General features: G+C 40.2%; 1 protein-coding gene across 1 annotated transcript in view; it reads left to right on the top strand.

Moving 5' to 3' along the window:
• The first annotated feature begins 323 nt into the window (after positions 1-323).
• LOC137322467 (anosmin-1) overlaps positions 324-12,356 on the top strand; it is a 153,937-nt gene continuing 141,904 nt past the window's right edge. The window contains exon 1 of the mRNA XM_067985386.1: positions 324-594. Within this exon, the coding sequence (XP_067841487.1) occupies positions 409-594 (186 nt within the window). The 5' untranslated portion in view covers positions 324-408. The remainder of the gene's footprint in view (positions 595-12,356) is intronic.

Below are 12,356 nucleotides of genomic sequence, written 5' to 3'. Positions count from 1 at the left end.
GTCTTAAAGACAATCTTTCAGGGATGCAAAAGGAACTTGTCATTAAATAACCCATTGAGTTGTTTACACGATCTTTTTCGGAGTTGATAATGGGTGACCCACGTAAACTATCTGAGCATTTTCTGCCCTGAATTTCTCTGGATTGTGAGTTAATGATGCCCACCTAGTCTCTCTGTCGGTGTGTGTGTTTGTGTGGAGGAGATGGGGGCGGCGTTATCACCCGCCCCGTTTGTCAATCAAACAACGCTGACCCAATGGGCGCTTTGTGCCGCCTCTGGGAGGCGGCGGCGGCAGGAGTTTTGACTTCAGCCTGAGAAAGGGATGTGAGCCCTGAAAACTGATCGCATTCAGGACGGGCTCATCATCCCGCTGCTAAAACGTCAAACCCGAGTCTTACCCTGGCATCAAATGGCTCGGTGCAGTGCACTGGCTGCCCGTGTGGCTCTCGTTCTGTGGATTACAGCCGGATGGAGCTGGGCTGGTCGCAAACAAGAGGAATCGCTCGCCACCGACAGTGTTTCCAAAGCCAGATGTACGTCCCGTTGTCTGAGCCTGCACATCACTCGGCTTTCAGCTTTGTTCAAGAACTTTCAGGTAGATCCGAGATCATAACTTACACGCACACACACACACACACAGCCTCAATGTAAAAGAGTTGCCTTAGCGGGCAAGCTATTGGCTCTGAGTGTTGATACACAGCATGAAGTTTTGATCATCTTTAATCGTGTGAGAATATTCAGTTTATCAGGTGATGTGAGACAGGTATGGTCGGAAGTGGCCCTTACCACTGTTGAGCACACTAACCAATGTGCTGCTCAGAAAAGCTTGATCGCTGCCATCTCATTTCTCCTGGTCAGTTCATATAGAGATTTTACTGCACCTATTGACTGTGTAGGTGAAACTCGCATCGTTCAATTAATTAAAAAAAATACTTTGTGCGTTTGGGAATTGGGTTAGAACTTTGTAGATTCGGAAGGGAGAGGACCTGATGCTCAGTTCTACTTTGTAAGGTGATTTTTAGTTAAATAGCCAATGTAAAGAACTGCTAGAATTTGTACAAACGGGATTAGAAGGCGCCTCTGTGTCATTTATGTCAAACCAGCTGAACTGACACTATGCGTGGGTTAAAAGTTTCTTTTTGTAAATTTTTGAGTCAAATTCGGTGCATTAGGCACATTTTTCTGTAACACGCTGGTTGATGTACTCTTGAAATAAGTGCTCGGATTTTACCAAACGTTTCTGGAGATCTTTAGTCTACTAAAATAGTTTTAAATAATTTAAAACATTATATAATTCGGAGTGACATCGCAGTTTTAAAATGTCGATTCTCAGCTGTGATTTTAATATTTCCACGTTCTAGTTCAGGCTTGATTTGGTTTGTAAAAATGGATTGAAATATCAGATGGTTTCCATTCCTTCGTATGTTGTCAAACTGTATTTAGTTTCACCATCGAGGCTCGTTTTGTATTCTTTTGCTCTCGGTGGACACTTGCTTGTACAAAGTGCAGCACATGGTTGTTAAAGTTACATGTTTCAGTAGCAGAAGCAGCATCTGTGCCTTTCCTTGTAATCGGGGTTTGTTTTGACAAAGGGGTGACACAGGCGGGGGCGATTTCTAAATGATCCGGATCTACCGGGGTTGGACCTTTTAACCTGTATGTTGTTCCTCCAGACTCTGCAACCGGCATTCAGATATTTCCACACTCCAACAATAGTAATGGGAAATAAGAACAGAAAATGCTGGAGAACACTCAGCAGGTCAGGCAGCATCTGTGGAGAGAGAAACTGAGTTAAACGTTTCAGGTCGATGACCTTTATAAATGGGAAGGTAACTTTGGAGAAAAATCAATCATCAAAGAGAATGATGGTGCTAATGTTTCACAATAGAAACTTTTGATGCAGAAGTTTGGCCGTTTGCAGTTTTCTGGAATGCAGTAAAAACGTAGAGCCAATAACAGAATAGAAGTCCAGACTTAGTCCCTGGCAATAAGTTAGCAAAGATGATAAACATTTTAACGTAATAAATCCGTGTCGTTGCCATAACGCGATCAGTCAAAATCCTCTATAGCTGGACGGGGAATTCCCAGAAATATTTCCACTTACACTGCTGCCATTGGGTGAGTGAGTGAGGAAAATCACCTTCTAAATACGCCACACCATCCTGTTCTCCTCCCCCTATGCCATGTAAAATCTATACATAGAAATCTAGGGACTAATGAAGCGGGCGCCGAAAATCTACAGCAGATCGCGCCCCGTGGGACCTAAATATTATTCGGTTCTGATAAATCAAGTGTGCTTTGGGTTAGAATCCCATAAAATGATATTCTGTGGAATGCAGAGTATTACGAGGCACAGAGTGCAAAAAGAGCTGAGCCGTACACACGTGTCTCTGTTTATAGTCACACCAGGGAAGGGCGAACTGAAGAGAACGCTAATCTTGTCGGGACAATGCGTGTTATTTCCCCCCCCCCCCCTCCTCCTTCTGACGTACAGTACAGTACTTAAACTTTTATTACATTTAGGACAAGAAATTCAATAAATAATCCCCGTAGCTTTGCTGATGTGTGTTGAAGGACGGTGGTGTGTGAGATACTTCCAAATCACAGAATGATACAGCACAGAAGGAGCCATTCGGCCCATCGTGCCAGTACCGGCTCTTTGAAAGAGGTATCCAATTAGTCCCACTCCCCTTAAATGACCCTTCCTTATTTGTTAAATTTGGGACTTTTTGTGCTGAAAGGGTTTCAAATATGACCAGTTCATGACCTGCGCACGGAGTGAAATTGAACCCAGGCTCCTTCCTGAGGTACACACAGGACACGGGGTAAACATTTATCTATCGGGAGGAGGGAAGCTCTGTGGGGCTTTGTTAGTTCTGCCTTGAACAAGCGTGGGCTGTAGTTCTATTGGTAAAACGATTGATCCGTGTGTTAACAGGCTCTGACCAGTAAAGGTTAAGTTCACGAATGAGCGGAACAAATATTTAAAGGCACATCTACAACATAGTGGGAGCAGACTCAGTGCCTGACTTCAGACAACCTTAAGTGCTGCGTTTTCAGAACATCAGACTGTATTGACTCTGGGCGGCTATTGTGGTCATTTAAGGTCCATTACAAACGCGGATTGATGTTTACGAGTAAATGTTTATCCCACCAATGCAGACCAGATTACTTTAAGCGCACGTCAGCATATTTACAAAAGGAATTACGACTGCCGCCCGGCTGCTCAGTAGGTTTTGTATCTGGTGTCAGAAGTTGTTTTACACCCTCCAGTGGGCTTGCTGCCTCTTTCACGGTGAGACTGAGCACTTGTATCTCCGCCAGGCACATTCTCCTCCCCACACCAGCATGTTCCTGGCCGCATCACACAGGAATTTTCATTAATTCTTCCTCCCAGTTTTCCCGAGAACACAATGTTGATGCTTTATATAATAAAAAATAAAAAGCTCACGCGCTGAAAGACAAAACAAGGAGAGGAAAAGACTGAAAGATATTCATGGTTAGTGTAATGTCATTTGAAGACTGAAACTCTGACCCTGAACAAATAATTCGGGCTCTTACCACATCTTTCTGGCTCAATGTTATGCCTCAAACGGCGAACTTGCCTTTAAATAATCATTCTCCTGTCAGTGTTCATGGGCAGAGATGGGTTCGGACTAATAACAGGCAGAGGGCAGGGCTGAGGTCCATACCTGCACTGTGGAGGAAACGGGATTGATGGGTTATGGTACGGAGATTCTGGTGTATGGAATACTAAACGAGAAAAGGGGACTTCTTTGGGAATGCAAGTTGGGTTATGACCAACACGAGGCAAAGGCCTGGTGGGTTACCAAGTTATGGCCAATACCAGGTGAGGACAGTGGTTCTGACCATTATTGGGCAAAGGCAGTGACAAAATGTGACGAGGCTGGGGCATCCTCTATGGTAAGTTAGGTCATTATTCAGGCTATGGGGTCGTTAGAGTGAGTTATGACAAATACCAGTTTGGAGGGATAAGTATCCAGCACACGATGGTTAATGAGCACGGCATATCTTTTGTATAGAGGGGACAATATGCTCAGATTTGGTCATATTTCAATCCCTGTATATTCAGCGTCTGCTTAAAGAAATTAAAACTTTTTTTTGTGTTGCACGAGTGTTTCCACGTGGTACTGCATCTACCTACTCCTCAACAGTGGTATAGTGTAGTTATTTTCAGTGCCTTTCCTGGAGAGGGAGCTAGATTGCGATTGCAATACTCTACAACTTTTTTTAAAATGCACATCAACCATTGGATCCAGGACTTATCGTGGATCAGTGATTTACTAGGGAAAATCCACGAGTGACATAAGTTAAATAACCTGTGCCGCTCACTGCCCTATCACCGAGTGTGACTAAAGCTGATGTATCATTATGTTCTTGGTAAGGCAAAAAGTGGGTTTGGTGGGAACATCACTGCTTTGTCACTGGTAGACTGAAAAATTTGTATTATTCACAATTTTAAGATATCTTAGATATTTGTTGTAGTTAGTTTTGAGACCAGTCTTTATTATTCACAAATAACAATCATTTAAATTCAAAACTGGAAGTGTTTTTTTCAAATACGCCCTGCCATAGTAATCAGTCTGACATCACATCACTGTTCAATCGATGTATGTTAGGCCTTTATTAAAAACATTTTCCCCTTCAATTTTATCTCATCCTCTTCCAAGGCTACAATATAGTTCCATAGGCATTGGCTGATATCCTGCCCAAGTTGCCGTTCTTTATGTTTGAGCTGTGAACAGTGGACAGAGGCTTGTAGGCTGTTTGACTGTGGAGGATACCTCCTAAGCATATTCCTGTTTTTACCCAATGTCCACATATGCATGCTTTCTAGCAGGAGTCAATGGACAGTGGCCAAGGGAAGGAACCCTTTCTTATCAGTGTCAGCTTTGGCTCAGTGATAGCACTCTCGCCACTGAGTTAGAAGGTTGTGGGTTCAGAGTCCCATTTCGGAGACTTGAGCACATAATCTAGGCTGACACTTCAGGGCAGTACCGAGGGAGCGCTGCAATGTCGGAGGCACCATCTTTTGGATGAGGAATTAAACTGAGGCCCTGTTCACCCTTTCAGGTGGATGTAAAAGATCCCATGGCACTATTTCGAAGACAATTCCCATGGCACTATTGGCCGGTGTCCTGGCCAATATTTATCCCTCAACCAACAGCACTAAAACATTATTTGGTCATTATCTCATTGCTGTTTGTGGGACCTTGCTGTGTGTAATTTGGCTGCTATGTTTTCTACATTTGTTTTCAAATTCCCTCCATGGGCTCACTCTCCCCTATCTCTGTAACCTCCAGTCCTACAACCTTCTGAGATCTCTGTGCTCCTCCAATTTTTGTCTCTTGTGCATCCCCGATTTTTATTGTTCTACCGTTGGCGGCTGTGCCTTCAGCTGCCTAGACCCTAAGCTCTGGAATTCTCTCCCTAAACCTCTCTACCTCTCACTCCTCCTTTAAGACTCTCCTTGAAACCTACCTCTTTGACCAAGCTTTTGGTTACCTGTCCTAATATCTCCTTATGTGGCACCTGTGAAGTGCCTTGGGACATTTTACTACGTTAAAGGTGCTATATAAATGCAAGTTGTTGTTGTATTATAACAGTGACTATGCTTCAAAAGTACTTAATTGACTGTAAAGCACTTTGGGACGTCCCGAGGTTGTGACAGGCGCTATATAAATACAGATCTTTTTTCTGTTTTGTGCAGAGGGATTAAGGCCAAGTGTAGAACCCATATTTGCAGCCCAGCTAAGATCAGCTAACTCCACATTGGGCAGCGATCAAGTCTGGGATCTTTCTGATCCATATAGTTTGGTTCCAAACTTGTCAGTTCATTTACCAACTAAACAATTGGTGGACCCTAAGCCCTTCTCTAACTGTCATCAGTCTAGTCTTTTTGCCTTACTGAGAGCATAATGATACCATTCATTTTAGTAACTGCCATAAAATGCATAATGTGGCTAATAACCTTTGACAAATGCTGATATACAACGTTCCTTTGAGAATTGAACTGCCACACAACTATTGCATGTATGTTGTAGTGAACCACAGTGGTATCATTTGTGTTGTAGCAGTGTGCTGTGTAACTAGCAAACGTGTAACATGTGAACACTGTGGGAGGGCAGGCTCCTATATGTCAAAGCTATGAACTGAACAGCTTGTGCTAATTTACATTGAAGTGTTTTGTCACAATTTCCATTTGTTTGTGTAGCTGGTAATGTATAAAAAAGGATCACATGAACATCTATAATTCATTTTTTAAAATTAATTTCCCCTTAAACAATTTTCACAGTAATAATTAGATATACAATTGCTCTAGAGAGTGATATTGATTTACTCATGAAAAATGAGCCACACCATAGAATTTACCCAAGTCTGCAGTGTCAGTGAGTTATAGGGTCTTTATTATTCATAAAGTAAAAGTCAATATCACACTTGCCATGACCCATTGTCCTCCTATTTATCATAGTTTGTAAGGGGGGATTGTAATTAAATTACAACTCCCCCTTAATGATCATTGAAATTACCCACCTCCATTTTGAGAATCAAGCCTTTTGATTCCCGTGCACTGAACCTCAAAAGATTAGCTGGTTAGTTTACTGGATGGGAGAGAGGCATGCAACTTGAACAGGGAGTATGCATCTTTTAATAGGCATTTAAAATAAATAGATGAGGTGATGTCATTTACAATAATTTAATTCTCACTCATAAATTGCTTTGTTGGTAAATACTACTCCACCTCAACATAAGTGGTATTCCATTTGAATTTTTGGTCTTTGCATGGATTGCTAATTATGACTACAAGCAACAGGCATTCAAAAGGTACCTAATACTACACTGTCATGCTGATAAATAGCTTTCCTAAGTTATGATATTATGATTGCCTTTTATTATTGGAAATGGAAGTAGACTTTTAATGAATACCAATACAGAAAGATACTTATTTTATTATTTATACAAAGAACTGTCCCTTAATATTTCAGCTTTGTTGCAGTTGGAAATAAGCAAATACTTTTCTCATTTTTGCACACACACTTTTCTCTGCATTTCTCCCTTGTTCCCTTTATTGCTTTCCCTTTTACTCTTCCTCCCTTTTCTGTCTCCACCTTATTTTCTCTCCATCACTCTTTCTCCCTCCATCTTTTTCCATCTCTCCTCTGCTTTCTTTCTTTTTCATTTCTTTCTTGTCTCTTTTCCGGAGCCACAGTACATTTGAAAGTTGCCATCATTACATTAGCTACCAGTGATGTAATTTGAATGCTGTTGCTATGAGAGACATCCTGTCCTGTTCCAGATCTTGCACCCAACAAAACAACCTTGCGGATGATACTGGTCTTTTATTGTGCTAAACAAAGTTGGAAGAAAACAGCAATTAAAGATTGCTTTCCCCAGATTAGTTGGGGTGTATCTTTTCAATAGGATCTCATAAGTGATAAAATGGTAAATGTGGCAAAGTCATTAAGAAGTTTTCTTTCCTACTTCTATTGAAAATACATGTGATGCAGTGCTCCCTAATTACTAGGGCCCTGTAAGGGACCTTGAATAAAGATTCATGGTTACTTCATAAAATGTGCAGTATACCCCTGATTTATGAATAATTAGAATTCTATTAAGCTATTTTTGTTTAAAAGTGCTCCATCATTTGAAACTGGAAACAGTCAGCAATGCGCTGTGCTTGAGGATGCCATGCAAGCTGTTGTACCCACGCTGCTGCACTTTAAATAGTAGATCTAGTGGTGTAATGTAAGCATCTCCAGGACTCTTCATATTTTATGACATATGTCTCACCACAGTAAAAGCAACACTGTTGAACCATATCTGAGATATGCTTCCAAGTAATAGAGTCTGGGAGCTAATTTGTGAATGAATGCTACATAAACATTCAAAGCACGTAGGGATGAAAAAAGAATGACACGTCTGATGATTGATCAATGGCGACTTAAATGAGATTACTACTAATTAAATCATGGTCATTTATGTAGCTCTTTCTCTAATATTAGAGCACCAAGGGTATAGTTTTCAATGAATTAATATTGGAAAATAAATCAAAGCACCAGGAGAATCGAGCAGCTCCCAGACCTGTAGGGTTAATAGGATAACCAGAGGATTGTAAGTAGCCTGTACTAACTTGCTCCTTAGAAACTCTGATTTTCTTTTTTTGGCCATTCTTTATTTATGCAGTCTTGCACGCTTTTCCTTCTCTCTGCATTGTCATTGTGTTGAAATCAAGACTCGTCATACTATCTGCCACTTTGACTCATTCTTTTTCAGGACCTAAACACGGTGGGCTTTCTTCCATTCCTTTTCTTCAAACAAACTACTGGCATTTAAAGCCAAGCTTGGTGCCACATAAATTCTACATCTTGATTCACTTCAGTCTTTTCTCCTGCTCCTTTCAACCTTGGTAGTTTCTACGACTGTGAACCTTCATCCTTTAATTACATTTCTCAACAAAACATTGACAAAGCTATCTGTTGCATTTTACGTCTTACTGTATTTATTTTAAAGCATGCGCTCTTTCCCAGTTCTTTCAGTTGATAAAGTGTATATATGTAAACCTTGTGTGTTCCCTGTTGCATGCTGTTGCTTTAAAATTAATGATCTATTTTGATGACCATCTGTGCATGCGTAAAGAGGAAAGTGTGAACGAGTAATTTGGCAGCAGCAGATTGGATTTCTGTTTTTAGCTAAGTTTGCAACACTTTTTCCCCTTAAACAGTGGCTCAATGTCATTATTCTCAGTCATCTAAGGTATGTTATATGTCTTATCTTCAGGAGAGAAGGGAAGGCGATGCCTTCTGTTGCATTCCAAGTCCTGTGGGAAGCCTACAGCTGGGTGTCCATAGTGCCTTGTTCCGCCCTTTGAAAGCGGCAGGAAACAAACAGGCTAGCTAGTAGTCAGCTGCACAAATACATTGGCCCTTTCAGCACCAAAAGAGATCCTGATGGGTAGCCTGGTGTGTGCAGAGGTGGAGTCAATGCCCTGCAACAGGCACAAAATGTGTTGAATGTGTCCCTATCACTCACTAGTTGGCAAATGATTATACATCTGTGGGCAAAAATAAAAACCTCTTCAAATTTTAAGTGCAATAAACGTAACTGATGAAAGAGTTGTATAGACGTTGTGAGAAAGAGGAATGTGGCACTGTTACTTTTAAGTGATTATAAATAAATCCTTGCCATGACATTAAATCCAGTTTAAACAAAGTAAATTTGTTCATTATTGGCCAACTTTGTTAATTGTGATATGGCGTGCTTGGGTCCTAGAATGGAGCTCCTACTTTACACTGTTTTTAAGGGTTGTAAGGATTATGAGATGACTCCAGAAATAAAAGAAAATTGGTGCTTTCATTGGCAAGGAGCTGATTTATGACCCCTCCCCCAACCATCAGGGCAAGTCTGGCCATGGTATGGCATTTCCATCCCCAACACCATCTGTCCCTATGGTTTTCCTGTTGTAAACAATTTTACAACACCAAGTTATAGTCCAGCAATTTTATTTTAAATTCACAAGCTTTCGGAGGAAGCCTCCGAAAGCTTGTGAATTTAAAATAAAATTGCTGGACTATAACTTGGTGTTGTAAAATTGTTTACAATTGTCAACCCCAGTCCATCACCGGCATCTCCACATTATGGTTTTCCTGAGTGAGATTGTCTAATTAGTGGCAACTTATAGTTTGTGCTTTAGGACGGTGTCCATAGGGAACAGAACTGATAGTTCCAAAATTCATTTAATTTAACATCCTCATGATCCACCAGAAAGAGAAGCTGTTTGTCCTATTTGTTGGGTTGGCTTTGAACCCAGGTCTCAGAGGTGAAAAGTACAAGTTCCCCAGTCCCTTTCCTTTCTTAACCAGAAATCTATTGAGGCACTTGGAAAAATCATCTGTCACCTTCATTGCATTTATAATGTAGTTTTCACAATCGAAATGCTACCCATGGTACAGACATATCTATTGTGCCAAAACTCTTAAGAGTACGTTTAGAACAATTACATAGCTCTGTATAACTACTTCATTGTTGTGTTATTGATCTACTGATATTTAAAAATAAAAAAATTAGCATAGCAAGACAAAAGAAGTGCAAGTAAAGCATACAGCAACATTCACTGAGTGTTTGTGTAAGAATATAAAGACCATTGTTTCTATTGAAAGGCCCATTTGCCCAATACCAATAATATTATGTTGAACTGGAGAGACAAATCCTTTATTCATGTAAGGGCTTCAAAAATATTTTGAATTTTGATTTGATCCTTCCTCTGCACATAGGTGGTTGGTACTGTTTAAACTGTTTAAAATGCTAGAGAGGGGTCTTGGTAGTGGTGCAGTAGACACAGCAAATCTTATGCAAGTTATAGTCACAAGGCCATACTATAATCAAAGAAATATTGCATCCAGTCAGTAGTGTAGTGTTGTCTAGACAGCTATATTAAAAAAAACTTTACTTCCCAAAAAGAATGGAAAATTTGAGTAATTGACATGAGTAGGTTAAACAGGAGCTGGGTCATAAAATGTTTAAGTTATCCCCAGTGCTTCCCACTGTGGTGGTGTTAATGGAGACCCTGTTTCTATTAAAAGCACCTTTTCTTTTCAATGCAACAAAGCATTAGTTTGAAGAGAACATCTCCTCGAATGCCTTTTTGTTCTCTGTCCACTCTACAGTGTTTACCAAATACGCATGATCAGATAAAGAAAGTATTTTGCTTGCTAGAGGATGTTCTAATTGAGAGGCTTCTGTACATTTGAAGTGGGTTGAAAATGATCCCTCTAAAGTAGGCTGTTGCATTGTTTGAAAAAAAATTAGAGTTGTGTTAACTTTAATTTTTTGAATCTATAATTCTGACATTCATTTTTGCAAAATAATTTTCTTTAGTGTCCAAGGATTTTCAACTTGCAATTGAAGAGCCCTCAGGAAATGTCATACTTGATGTGGTCAAGGTTTAATTAGAGCAACAGTTTGGTTAATGAGAATTGCTAAGTCCAAGAAAAAAAATTCTTCCAGCATCTTAAAACACAGATAAAATATCTTTTTTTGATTTGTAATGTAACACAATTTTTTTAACTGCTTGATTTTAGGCATATTCAAGATTCCAAGTCTTGATACACATGCACATAAGAAAGGATTAAAATTCATAACAGTCTAATAGAGTCGGGCTACAAAAATATCCATTCGGCAACACATTTCAAATATTAGAAGTACAGCTCCCCCAATAGTTTAGTGTCACCAAACTACACAGACTAGAGAATCCAAGTTTGTTTCCTACTCTGCTGAATTAGTTGGTTTCAGCTGGGAGGCTATATTGGCCTCAGTGCCCCTGGGCTAGACAAGGGAACAATTAGCCAGGTTTCCACTCCTCTGATTACTATCCAGTGACTCCTCCTTGAAAATATGCGCGCACAGGTGTTGGTGAGGACAAGATCGGTATCAGCCGTGATGCTACAGCCAGCATCACTGCCTAGGCTTACATGTGACGTGCTAGAAGGATGCTAACACTTACTGAACAGTATCCCAGGAAGAGACAGAGTCTGCAAGAGAGGAGAGAAGAAAATTGAAAAATTAAATGAGAATATTAATTGTGTACCTGTTTTCTGCCACAGTTGTTAGTAACATTTGCCAATTGTACTATGTGGATTGAGAAATGACTCACACCAATGACCAACAGGCCAAACACACTTTAATCCTTCCACCAGCTACCTCTGAAAGGTAGTTGACTTTGTCATTGTTTCACCAAACAGCTACTGTATATGAAATACAGTATGTTGGTAAATGCCGAGCATTTTGGCAATCAGTCATTCTGCACTGTCAGATGTCACTCGCTTTTGGGTCATGGCTTATGGCATTTTAATAACACTTCTTCATTAGTCAAGTGTCAATGACTTTTGGCCTTTTAAGATACTGCATTTAATAGCAGGAGGCTGAGATTTTCATCCTAACAGTCATTTCTCCAGATGTTCAGAAAGATGTGCATGAATATTGTTTGATCACAGTAAAATAATATAATTATAAATCACTTTTTTTTTAGATACAATTGATGTATATAAGGGTAGAAATTCCTTGGCATGTGTGATTCTGGCAGGAATAGTATGCTGCAGGAGGTCCTGACTACTTCCAGTATATGGCCGTTCCGTTCTTGCCAATTGCAGGAAGCAGAAAGTAAGGACAAGACTGCTTGTGGGGGACCCAGATAAGCGGTTATTTGATAATTAGGATGGGAATCATGATAGGTTAGATTATACATGTGCAAAGAACAGGTTTCATGAGTGATTGGCCATCGTGTTCATTCTGTGTTTTCTTACATTTTTATATTTTTGTGACTATGAATTTGATATATGT

This window comes from Heptranchias perlo, chromosome 6 (assembly GCF_035084215.1).
Source record: "Heptranchias perlo isolate sHepPer1 chromosome 6, sHepPer1.hap1, whole genome shotgun sequence".
Classification (NCBI taxonomy): Eukaryota; Metazoa; Chordata; class Chondrichthyes; order Hexanchiformes; family Hexanchidae; genus Heptranchias; species Heptranchias perlo.
The sequence above is the reverse complement of the archived record's forward strand: the minus strand, read 5'-3'. Positions and strand labels throughout refer to the sequence as shown.